Source organism: Dysidea avara, chromosome 1 (genome assembly GCF_963678975.1).
Source record: "Dysidea avara chromosome 1, odDysAvar1.4, whole genome shotgun sequence".
Taxonomy (NCBI): Eukaryota; Metazoa; Porifera; class Demospongiae; order Dictyoceratida; family Dysideidae; genus Dysidea; species Dysidea avara.
Window position 1 is genome coordinate 32945818 of NC_089272.1, and position 13038 is coordinate 32958855.

The following is a 13038-nucleotide window of genomic DNA, read 5'->3' on the forward strand; positions in this document are numbered from 1 at the left end:
TTTTTTTGTTCTTCACTAAAAGTTTAGCTATGCTCTTGATCGAAACCAGTCACCAAAAATCCTGGAGCCACCTATGCACTCAGTCTCGCATAACCATACAACCTTTTGTAGGGACCAGAGAAATAGGGTCTAGAACAGTTTGAATCCCATAACAAGAGGTTGTATGTGGGTGTGCATCTAGTCCACATTCCAGTATGTGCAGATCAAAAAGGATTCAGTTTTAATGTTGATCATGATCTAAGCTACTACTTCATAATTGTTTCCAGTTCTGTGGAGATTTCCTAATCCAAATGTGGTCTAATATAAGACAACAATGGACAGACACATACACTGGTTTTGTTGTTGTTGTTGTTTGTGTGTGTGTGCGTGCGCGTGCGTGCATGCATGCTTTATGGAAGTAATACAATGCTCTGATAAAGTAGAACAATCATGTTGATTAATTAGACCATGGAAGCAGCAGCAACAACAATGATAACAACAAGAAATCAGTGCATGTGTCTGTCCATTGAGCAATGTAGTTGTCTTATATTAGACCACATTTGGATTAGGAAATCCAATATATGTATACATGAGATAAAATTAAACTTATGGGGTTGGTCTCCACAGAACTGGAAACAATTATGAAGTAGTAACTTAGATCATGATCAACATTAAAACTGAAACCTTTTTGATCTGCACATACTAATAATAATAATAGTACTGAAATGTGGACCAGATGCACACCCACATAATGCTGTAACCTCTTGTTATGGGATTCAAACTGTTCCAGACCCTATTTCTGGTCCCTACAAAAAGGTGCTCTGGTCATGCAAGACTGACTGCATGGTCACCATGCAGTCAGTCTCGCATGACCAGAACACTTTTTTTTAGGGACCAGAGAAAACGAGTCTGCAAAGCTTGAATCCCACAATCGTCTCGACACAACATGAGGTTACATCACTAGTGCACTACAATTGTTGGGAACTGAACTTGAACATGCATACACTTTGTATAACACTGTACTATGTACTCTAGGTTAGACCTTAGTATTCTTCCGTTTCTTGTAATTATCTCACGTGTGTACTATATAGTTATGGCTTCAGTAGCGTGAAGGGATTGTCACTAGGTTATCGCTCTTGTTATCACCTTCGATCGAACCTACTATCGTCAGCCCCGCAACATTTCTGGTGCTGTGACCACTCTAGACCTTTCTGGTCTTCATCGCAAGCATTTCAACCTGGTACCGTGGTGTGAAACGGTACCCGTAGAGGCAAGCACGCCGCCATATTGACACTGTTGTTTTTGTTGACTCTATTTTCAGACAAGCTGACGATTCATCGAGATGTCCACGGAGGAGCTGAAGCACAACACGACGTCACGTCGCGCCTACAGATCCCACCTGAAGAAATTAGTTTCGAAGGTTATGGAGACAGTAGAAATATTTAACTCAGACGCACCCTCAAAACCTGACGCTACCTCACTAACAGACCTTCGTGACCAGTTGCAAAGGAAGCAGACTATTCTAACAGAGCTAGATACGAAGATAGCCGCGTCACTCACCGACGAGGAGGAGCTAGAGAAAGAAATCACTGACTCTGAAGAGTATTGCTCTCTCATAGCCACGCACAATCACACATCTTATAGAAGTCAGTAAAGTAACTCAACCGGTCCACTCCCTCCGACCGAGTACAGAGTCACGTGAGCACACCGAGACGCACTCTACCCCAGGGGTTTCCCCAGAATGTATTGCTGCAACAGTGACCCATAAACCCCAAGACATCACTCGTCTTCCCAAGTTAAGCATTCCACTGTTCTCTGGGGATATTCTAGACTGGCAATCATTCTGGGATTGTTTTGAGACAGCTGTGCACAATAACCCTGCATTATCAGGGGTGCAGAAACTGAACTACCTTCGTGCCCAGCTGCAGGGTGGAGCTCTACGTGTAATTTCTGGCCTCCCACTCACCAATGATAGCTACAATGACTCAGTAACACTGCTACAAGACAGGTATGGACAACCCCACAAGCTAATCAGTGCTCACATGAAGGCACTCATTGATATGTCAGGTCCAACTAACTCGCTCGACTCGCTGCAACTATTCTATGATGCAATTGAAACACACACTCGTTCTCTCACATCACTTGGCAAACCTACTAGTGAGTATGGAGCAATGCTAGTTACAAGTATAATGGGTAAACTACCAATGGATATCAGGCGTAATCTGGCCAGAGCTCATGGAACAGATGAGTGGACATTTGTTGACCTTAGAAAGGCTATTCACAGTGAAATTCACATCTTAGAGATGGGCACAAGCGATGTCACCAAGTACCATCAATCTGGATACCCACCAACTGCTACCTTCCTTACAAACACTGACAGAAAGACACAACGTGGACATGGCATTACTGAACGGAAAGTATCAACCCCAAACTGTGTTTACTGCCACGGCACTCATGCTCCTGCAAATTGCCTTACTGTGAAAGATCCAAAGCAACGGTTGGACATTGCAAGACAACACAAGTTGTGTTTTAACTGCCTAGGACGACACAGGGTATCACAGTGTAATTCTAAACACCGCTGTTGGATCTGTACTTGTAAACACCACACAAGTTTATGTGCTGATACAGAGAAACCACCAGACAAGTCAACAACTGGAAACATGTCACGACTGCTTGAGCAACCTCCCAACAGTTCAGGAAATACAAGTGTGAAACCTCCCATTAACGCCACTACTGCTAACACTAATGCTTCACTTACCACGCTGTCATCCCCAAATACTCAACACTCTATGGTTTCACACACAAACAAGATTTGTCTCTTAAAGACTGCTGTTGCTACGGTGTCATCAAGCCATGCTGAAGCTAAGACAAACATCCTGTTTGATGAGGGGTCACAACGGTCGTTTCTCACAAGTGACCTTGCAGATGCACTGTCCCTACACCCAACCAAACAAGAGGATATCTGTATTTCTACATTTGGGGCCAATAACCCTATCAGTCAGAAATTAGATGTTGCATCTATCAAGTTGAAGACCAGATCTGGAAGGTATGTCCCACTTTCTGTCCTCATTGTACCCAGTATTGCTGTACCACTAACACATACAGTCAACACAGAAGTTGTGCAGTTGCCATACTTAAGGGAGCTACCACTAGCTCACCCCGTTACAAGTAATGAGAATTTCAAGATTTCATTGCTTATCGGCGTGGATCACTATTGGGACATTGTTGAAGACGACATTATCAGAGGAAATGGTCCTACAGCAATGAATTCTAAATTAGGGTACCTTCTTTCTGGTCCACTTCCAGTAGCTAAATCTCAAAGCGAGATCACCAGTACCTTTCACATTGGAATAACTGATGATGTCACCTGTGATCTGGAGAAGTTTTGGACCCTAGAAACAACTGGCACAGAACCTCATAAGGACAGTGTCTTGAGTACAAACCAACAGTTTCTCAAACATTACTCTAAGAATTCCATCACACAATTAAACGACAAGTCATATTGTGCCAAACTCCCATGGAAGGAACATCATCCTCCCCTACCATCGAACTACAACATTTTTTTACAACGAGTTCGCTCTCTTGCCAAGCGTCTGGCACAGACTCCTGGTATGTTACAACTTTATGATGGAGTCATCCAAGATCAGGTCTGTAGAGGGTTCATTGAACGGGTAGACATATCGATCACACCAAACACAGGGAAAGTCCATTATATTCCACATCATTGTGTGAAGAAGAACTCTGCAACTACGCCAATCAGAGTGGTATATGACTGTAGCTGCCGTCAATCCAGAAGTGATCCTTCTCTCAATGACTGTTTATCACAGTGTCCTGATTTTCTCAACAATCTCTGTTCCATTCTTCTACGCTTCCGCACTCATAATTTTGGGGTGTCAACTGATATTGAAAAGGCTTTTTTGCACATCTATCTCCACGAGCAAGACAGAGATTTCACACGTTTTTTCTGGTTAGCCAATCCAAAAGACCCTCACTCAGATCTTCAGGTGTACCGCTTCAGAACTGTACTCTTTGGAGCCGTGAGTTCCCCATTTATTTTGTATGCCACACTGTACCACCATTTACAACAGTACAACACTCCCTTATCACAAGATATTCAACAGAACCTGTATGTTGATAATGTTATTTCAGGTGGCAAAACTGAAGCTGAAGCTGTGCAGTATTACCATGAGGCCAGGACAATACTGTCAGAGGCAGGTTTCAATCTAAGAGCATGGGCTTCCAATAGTCAACAGCTTTGTACAGTTGCTATGCAACACAACACAGCCGATTCCAACATTCCTACTAATGTTCTTGGCTTGCATTGGAACACCTTAACAGATCAGATATCCCTGATACCGAAGAGAACAGCTCTGTCAACTAGAAACCTTAACCTTACAACCAAGCGAGAAGTGCTGCAAGAATCATCAAAAACTTTTGATGCAAAGACTATGGCAGATGCATGTTGAATGGGATGAGCCCTTGGAGACCGATCTAAACAGAGAATGGCAAGAGATTTTGAAAGATCTGCACAATCTCCCATCTGTTTCCATTAACCGACGGTACACTTCCACCACCTTTGACCCTACACAAGTTGAGCTACACACATATACTGATGCTAGTACAAAAGCATATGGAGCCGTTACATTCTGTAATTCAGGAGGCTGTACATCATTCATTATGGCTAAATGCCGTGTTGCTCCATTGAAGATCACCACATTACCCAGACTGGAGTTAATGGCTGCCGTCATTGGAGTAAGAATCACCCACTTTGTTATGACATCACTTGAGCTGACATCCATCCCAATTCATCTCTGGACTGATAGCCAGATTGTCATGTACTGGATACACAGTACCAAACATTTACCACCATTTGTTGCTCACCGTATTGGGGAGATTCACCGACTGGTTCCAACCGCTTCCTGGCACTACTGCCCGACCAATGAAAACCCTGCTGACTTACTCACTCGTGGACTCTCCTTTGATCAGTTTGCCTCCTCACAGTTCTGGAGACACGGACCACCATGGCTGCCACATAAAGACAAATGGCCAAAGTGGGAGCATTCACCGGCTTTCTACCTCTGTGCTCTAGCTGGAACAGTTGATGACTTCATACCAGCAGATGGACTGAAACCACCCAACACAGGTTTGCACTACATCATACCAGTCACTAAATATAGTACATTGTTCAAACTTTTGGCTGTGACTGCATATGTACTTAGATTTGTCTTTAATTGTCGTCACCAACAATCACTCAAGAAGGATACTCTTTCAGCTGAAGAGCTACGTACTGCTAGAATGGCTTGGATTGCTGACTGTCAGAAAGACGTGTACTGGTTAGAGCAAGACAGCCTTAAGCGTCACAACTCTAAGAAGAGACCTCTACTTGTCCGTCAGTTAAGACTTTTCTTGGACTCAGATGGATTCATCCGTTGTGGAGGCAGAATCCACAATGCCCCAATCAGTCAGCTTACTAAGTTCCCCTACTTGCTTCCAGCCAAGCACCCATTCACAAGATTAATTGTTCATGACATACATGTGAAACTATGTCACTGTGGATTAGGAAGCACAGTAACTGCTCTTCGACAGACATACTGGGTCCCTACTGCAAGACAGTTTGTAAAGAGTATCCTACACCATTGTACAATCTGCCGTCGACACAGTGGTAAGCCATACAAACCACCTGATCCTGCTCCTTTACCCAAATCTCGACTACAAGATGTTAGACCTTTCACAGTGACTGGTGTAGATTTTACTGGGGCACTCTATGTTAAGAGAGGCAGTGAAGAAATTAAGGCATACGTGTGCTTATTTACTTGTGCCACCAGTAGAGCAGTCCATTTGGAAATTGTGGAAGACTTGTCAACTGAGACCTTTTTGTTAGCCTTTCGTAGATTTGTGGGTCGTCGATCACTACCACACCTCATGATCTCTGACAACGCTTCAACTTATGAAGCAGCTGCAAGTGAACTTAAGAACCTTTTTACTTCAGAAGTCATTGCAACCATTAACAGACAAGGAACAACTTGGCAATTTATACCAAAGAAGGCTCCATGGTTTGGTGGCTTCTGGGAACGCCTGATTGGATTAACCAAGGCTGCCATTAAGAAGACTCTTGGAAGAGCACATGTGAGCCTGCAAGTGCTACAGACAATAGTGGTAGAGGTAGAACTAACATTAAACAACAGACCACTCACTTATATTTCAGATGATATAAGAGACCCACAACCACTTACTCCTTCTCATTTGCTGTATGGAAGAAGTTTGACTACATTACCATACCATCTTGTGGCGGCGGAGGATTTACAAGATCCATCCTACAATGAGAGCAACAGACTGAGCAAGGCCGCAAAAGTACAATCATTATTACTAAATCACTTTGCTACATGGTGGAAGCGTGAGTACCTAACTTCTTTAAGGGAGTACTATCAGAAGCCAAGAAACAACAAACGAGGGATCAAAGTGGGAGATGTTGTTCTGATACACAATGAAGGGCCAAGGCTGGACTGGAAACTTGCTGTGGTTGAAGAACTTATTGTTGGTGGTGATGGTCTTGTTCGAGCTGCCAATATAAGAACTAGCAACGGTAAGACCAATAGACCAATTGTGAAGCTATTCCCCCTTGAAGTTAGTTCTAGTGATATTACTTCTGAACAGATATCTCACATCCCTGACGATCATGCTACACCATTAGCTCAACCAGATATTACCTCCTCGGATGACAATGATACAGCTACTAACCCTCGCCCAATACGTACTTCAGCAAGGAAAGCAATGGGCAAGTTTGCAGAGTGGGCGGACTCTCTCTTGGTCCCCCCGGAGGATGTTGGGAACTGAACTTGAACATGCATACATTTTGTATAACACTGTACTATGTACTCTAGGTTAGACCTTAGTATTCTTCTGTTTCTTGTAATTATCTCACGTGTGTACTATATAGTTATGGCTTCAGTAGCGTGAAGGGATTGTCACTAGTTATCGCTCTTGTTATCACCTTCGATCGAACCTACTATCGTCAGCCCCGCAACAACAATAACCAATGACATTGACTTTCATCAGTCATACCTCAGTAACCATTTGAAGGAGGTTGGGGTATCAGTTTACTCAGTGTTTATTCCAGGATTTCTCTTTTGGGGGTGAATCAGGTATTTTGGGGATTACCGGGTGAAAGTCTATATCATAACTAGCTACACTAGTCCAAGTTCACAACTATGTAAAACAGTTGAAATAGTTCCACACTAAGCTGTATCATGAGTGTTGATTTTTGTGATTGGGTGAAGCATGGTTGATAGGGCTTGATGCATGAGTACAGTAATGATGATGTAATGATGTAATGTCTAGGACAACCATGTGCACCTCTTGTGAATTATTTTATTAGTAGTGTACGTACTGTGTGTCAGTGTGTGTTGAATCACAATTTGTATAAGACATTGTATTGGCCATTATTGTATGATACCACAAGGCACAAAATTATTGTATGATACCACAAGGCACAAACAAATTAAAACGATCAATGGATGTTAGTGTAACAAGAAAAGAATTAAAACTTGTAACACTGGCATCCATCGATCATTTTAATATTGCAAAACATGGAATTTAAAAATCAGGCTTTCTGAGATTAAATTTGGGGGGATTTTGCTGGCTATATACATACCATTTTGAAGGAATTTAAGGAGACCTAAGCGTGCTATTTATAAAAATCAACCAAGAAACTGGGTTCTCAGATATTGAATAGTCATCACTTTATGTAGGAAGTCATATATGTACCTTAGGAGATTTAATTTGAGAGGATTTTAAGGCTGTGTTATAGTAATTTCTAACCTGGGAAAATTTTAACACTCCGAGATTGAAATCTGCAAGCACTTTTGATAGTTTTGTGTGCTGTTTTAAAACAAGTTTAACTAAAGTATACTGTAGTAGTCACTTACGATTTTAGGGGGTGAGTCTGAGATTTTAGGGGGTGAGTCTGAGATTTTAGGGGGTGAGTCTGAGATTTTAGGGGGTGAGTCTGAGATTTTAGGAGGGAAGTCCCCCCCCCCAACAGCCCTAGAATAAACACTGAGTTCACTGCATGGATGTGATGGGAAAGCTGTTTGCAAAATTAACCAATTGACCGACTTCAAGCTGCGGTAGAAGACTCTGTTGCTGACACTCAGTGTGCTTTCATGGCTAGTAGTAGTTGTGAGGATATGGTCTTCTGTGCATGTGCACCAATTTGTGGAGAAAACCATTAAAAATCATAGCAAAATTTTCCTAATTTTTTGGTGATTTTTGCAAAGCTTATGATTCAGTCTGTGCAAAGACAGGCATTGTGGTTTGCTTTGCAGAAATATGGGGTACCTGACTGTTTGATGTGGTGCATTCTTTTCATGACGGGGTGGTTGCTACTGTTGCATTAGGTGGAGAGAAAGCACTACCTTTTCGGGTGCGAAGTGCTCTGTCAGAGTTGCACCATTGCTCCAACTATGTTCATCTTGTAATTAGTTATTCTAAGTCATTGTGATGCAGTAGGGATTGAAGTACTGTGCAAGATAGGTAGGAAACGTGTTGGAGAGCATACCAGAAGACCATATTGCGCATCATCGTTAGTGCTTGTTTGCTGATGACCCAGCCCTGATTTGTTCTACTAGAGCAGACATACTGTACATAGTTGTAGCAGCTAGGATATTTTGAGGAAGTCACTACAGAGTTTGGTTTAGCCCTAGTTTAGTATAACAAAGACCAAGTTACTTATTGCTGGTATGAATCTTATAGCTGAGGATGTAGCTTCGTTTGAAGTAGGTGGCAGTAGTGACTGAAGGAATTTAAGTATTTGGGGTCACTTGTAGAAGCACATGTATGTATGGAGAATTTGTCACATTCTAAGCCTAACTCTTTCACTGTCAAACCTGCCAAAGGTCTTTCAAAGAAGATAGGATATAGCTCAACACAAATGTATAACTACAGTACCCGTTATTGACATGGTCACCACTGATCTAATGTGGATTCTTCAACTAGAGCATCATCCACTGGATAGCTTTCTTCTAGGTACAAGGTGTGTGTGTGTGTGTGTGTGTGTGTGTGTGTGTGTGTGTGTGTGTGTGTGTGTGTGTGTGTGTGTGTGTGTGTGTGTGTGTGTGTGTGTGTGTGTGTGTGTGTGTGTGTGTGTGTGTGTGTGTGTGTGTGTGTGTGTGTGTGTGTGTGTGTGTGTGTGTGTGTGTGTGTGTGTGTGTGTGTGTGTGTGTGTGTGTGTGTGTGTGTGTGTGTGTGTGTGTGTGTGTGTGTGTGTGTGTGTGTGTGTGTGTGTGTGTGTGTGTGTGTGTGTGTGTGTGTGTGTGTGTGTGTGTGTGTGTGTGTGTGTGTGTGTGTGTGTGTGTGTGTGTGTGTGTGTGTGTGTGTGTGTGTGTGTGTGTGTGTGTGTGTGTGTGTGTGTGTGTGTGTGTGTGTGTGTGTGTGTGTGTGTGTGTGTGTGTGTGTGTGTGTGTGTGTGTGTGTGTGTGTGTGTGTGTGTGTGTGTGTGTGTGTGTGTGTGTGTGTGTGTGTGTGTGTGTGTGTGTGTGTGTGTGTGTGTGTGTGTGTGTGTGTGTGTGTGTGTGTGTGTGTGTGTGTGTGTGTGTGTGTGTGTGTGTGTGTGTGTGTGTGTGTGTGTGTGTGTGTGTGTGTGTGTGTGTGTGTGTGTGTGTGTGTGTGTGTGTGTGTGTGTGTGTGTGTGTGTGTGTGTGTGTGTGTGTGTGTGTGTGTGTGTGTGTGTGTGTGTGTGTGTGTGTGTGTGTGTGTGTGTGTGTGTGTGTGTGTGTGTGTGTGTGTGTGTGTGTGTGTGTGTGTGTGTGTGTGTGTGTGTGTGTGTGTGTGTGTGTGTGTGTGTGTGTGTGTGTGTGTGTGTGTGTGTGTGTGTGTGTGTGTGTGTGTGTGTGTGTGTGTGTGTGTGTGTGTGTGTGTGTGTGTGTGTGTGTGTGTGTGTGTGTGTGTGTGTGTGTGTGTGTGTGTGTGTGTGTGTGTGTGTGTGTGTGTGTGTGTGTGTGTGTGTGTGTGTGTGTGTGTGTGTGTGTGTGTGTGTGTGTGTGTGTGTGTGTGTGTGTGTGTGTGTGTGTGTGTGTGTGTGTGTGTGTGTGTGTGTGGAAGAAATCTACGTACGTACGTATAATGTTCTGATAAAGAACAATCATGTTGATAACTTAGACCATGCTGTCAGCCTCCCATGACCAGACCACATCTTTGTGTAGGGACCAGAGAAAAGGGTCTGGAACAGTTTGAATCCCACAGTCGTCTTGACATAACATGAGGTTACATCATACTGTGGGTGTGCATCTGGTCTGCATTTCCAGATTGAAAAGATTTCAGTTATAATGTTGATTTTGATCTTAACTACTTATTTATATTAACCAGTTACTTCATAACTGTTTTCTGTTGTGGAGACCAACCCCATAACTTTAATTTATCTCTTTTATTTGGATTTCCTAATCCTAATGCGGTTTATATGGACAGTCACATGTACTGGTTTGTTGTTGTTGTGTGTGCTTTCTGGAAGTATATAATTCTAATGCTCTGATAAAGTAGAACAATCATGTTGATTACCTAGTGGTGACCATACCACCGTTTTTGTAGGGACCAGAGTAAAAGCAAGAGTTTGTAATAGTTGGATATTTGTATGGGGAGAGTGTCTAATTGGAGTACATTCAGCAAACACACTGCTGCAAGTAACACTTCAGGCTTCTCTTAGACAAAAGGCTTGACCTTATCAATGCCAATCATCACCTATCAACAGTTCTTTGTCATCAGTAGAATCAGACTAGAAGTGTATTATAATGATCAAAAGTGGACTTGCAGCAAACTTGCAGCTTGTATAGGCTGTACTTGCAGTTAGACACTGTCCCTCATACAAGGTTTGAATCTCACAGTCATCTTAAGGTTACATCATGATGTGGGTGTGCCAGTATGTGCAGATTGAAAAGGTTTCAGTTTTAATGCTGATTATGATCTTAACCACTTAACTAGCTACTTCATAACTGTTTTCAGTTCTGCGGAGGTCACATTCATCCCATGTATTTGGATTTCCTAATCCAAATGCGGTATTGGGACAGATACATAGCTCAGTGGACAGTTGACGTACTGGTTTTCTGTTGCTGTTTTTGCTGCTGCTGTGTGTGTGCACTTTTTGAAAATAATCTACATAAATTATGTATAATGCTCTGATAAAGTATGAAAGCAACATTCACTATAGCTGTATGTTAGAATTCCTGACCTCCTGCAGATTTCAATCAAGATAGTTGCTTTATAGAGCAAGATAAAGTATAAGCACTGTATTAACATACCAAGTATAGTACTAGTGTGGCTTTGTTTTCTATGTAGTCAGCTTTGTTTTCTTTGTTGTCTGCTTTGGTGACCCTCAATGATTATAGTATAGAAAATCTTATGTTGCATGCATATCAATCTCATGTCACATGCATAAAGAGATCTTTTAGTGTTTAAATATGGTATACTGTACTCTACATAGCACACTAAAGCTAACAGATTTAATCAATTGTAACAAAATTTGATTTGGTTCTTTGAAGACAACAACATGCATTCCACACCATAATAGTTACAAGCTGCCTAGTTCACTGAAGTATACAGTTACATAGAAGGAGCCTATAATATACATTAGCAATATGGTTCTGTCTTTTTTGCAAAAATCCATTAGGCTAACTGGAAGAGGTAACTGATCAATTTTGTCAGATACTGTATATCCACGGTAGCAGTGATGATAACATTTCGGCAAAGATATTGTAAGCTCTTTGGTCTCATTTTCAACATCAACACTTCATAGGATTGATATATGTATTCCTTACCATTCCATGGAACATACAGACATCTACAACTGGGATCAATCTTACCAAGCAACTGGTTGGCTACTCTTTCATGTGGTAAATTAATGGGCACTTTTTGTCATGTTGTTACAGTTGAGATGTCACTACCAGTCACTGTACGACCAATGTATAGAGTGCTATCCCTTGCCCAGAAGCCACTGACAACTAAAGCATTTGGTGGCACTTCCCCATTAGAATACATACCCCATTCAAAGCTGCCTTGATCTTCAATTGTTTCATAGTCACTGCTATAACAGTGTTCATCACTACTGTAGATCACTAACTGTAGCAAATGTGAAGACACTTTTCTGTAGGCACTATATATCCTGGGATTATTACATAATCATGGTCTGTTCTGCCAATATACAACACTTCTCCATTAGGAGCAACGCCAGCAGCAATTGCATTAGGTGGAAGATGACCATCAGAAACAGTGACCCAATTTATTGTTGGATAGGTGATATGAGATAATTTGGGGAGTTTGCTGGAACAGAGAAATTGAAATTTAGTTACTTCAAATATCTTCCCACCATGTGATATGTGGACCACAAAGCTTCTGATTGCTCTTTAGTGACCTTGTACATCGGTATCTTCATTGTACCAATCTTGTCCAACTCCAACAAGTGGACCATTAAATTAGCTGGAAATTTACTTGTCATAATATCCCACCACTTTGCTGTCCTTGATAATAGAGGCTTCAACTCTGGCAACAAAGAGGAGACAACCTTTAGTAAGTCAACTTGATAGATCAGGCAACACCACATCCTTCAGAAAATCATTCATATTTTTTTCAGTGTAGCCTTCAGATGACTTCCAGTAAAAGACAGCAGCATCATCCAGGGCTGCTCACAGGGGGGGGGGGGGGGGGGGGGGGACTGGAGCATTTTCCCAAGGCCTCAGCCTGAAAGGGGCCCCCATCAAGGCCCCCTTGAATATCTGTTTAAAAGATCGACATACTCTAATAGAGCTGTCAGATCTTGATACTCTAATAGAGCAGTCACAGTATTCTTCAGAGGAGCAGTGTAACAAGCTATGTATGTAGTTATAAATAAGGAGACATAGTTAGTGAGAGCAGCTATTGTCATTGTCAACATGTAATGACCTTTTTTTTTTGGTCTTTGGCTTACAGCTAGGCTGAAGTTGTGCATTCAGAGTGGAACCCTCCTTTCCCAAGTAACCCTTTGCCCTGGGCCCCTTAATTTCTCTGGGCGTCCCTGGCACCATCTCCAGGTACTAC

The 13038-nt window shown here is 42.2% G+C and overlaps 3 protein-coding genes across 3 annotated transcripts; 2 read left to right on the top strand and 1 right to left on the bottom strand.

The window, feature by feature from the left end:
• The first annotated feature begins 1402 nt into the window (after nt 1-1402).
• Nucleotides 1403-4445, top strand: LOC136245436 (uncharacterized). The gene is made up of 2 exons (XM_066036998.1): nt 1403-1581; nt 1631-4445. The coding sequence occupies exons 1-2, from the start codon at nt 1403-1405 to the stop codon at nt 4443-4445; spliced, it is 2994 nt and encodes a 997-aa protein (XP_065893070.1).
• A 211-nt stretch (nt 4446-4656) lies between these two features.
• On the top strand, nt 4657-6813 carry LOC136245516 (uncharacterized). Its single transcript, XM_066037071.1, has one exon. It carries the CDS (start codon nt 4657-4659, stop codon nt 6811-6813), a length of 2157 nt encoding a protein of 718 aa, XP_065893143.1.
• A 5067-nt stretch (nt 6814-11880) lies between these two features.
• On the bottom strand, nt 11881-12433 carry LOC136245608 (uncharacterized). The gene is made up of 3 exons (XM_066037138.1): nt 12351-12433; nt 12141-12285; nt 11881-12084 (listed from the first exon to the last, which is right to left on the bottom strand). Exons 1-3 carry the CDS (start codon nt 12431-12433, stop codon nt 11881-11883), a joined length of 432 nt encoding a protein of 143 aa, XP_065893210.1.
• Between the last annotated feature and the right edge of the window lie 605 nt (nt 12434-13038).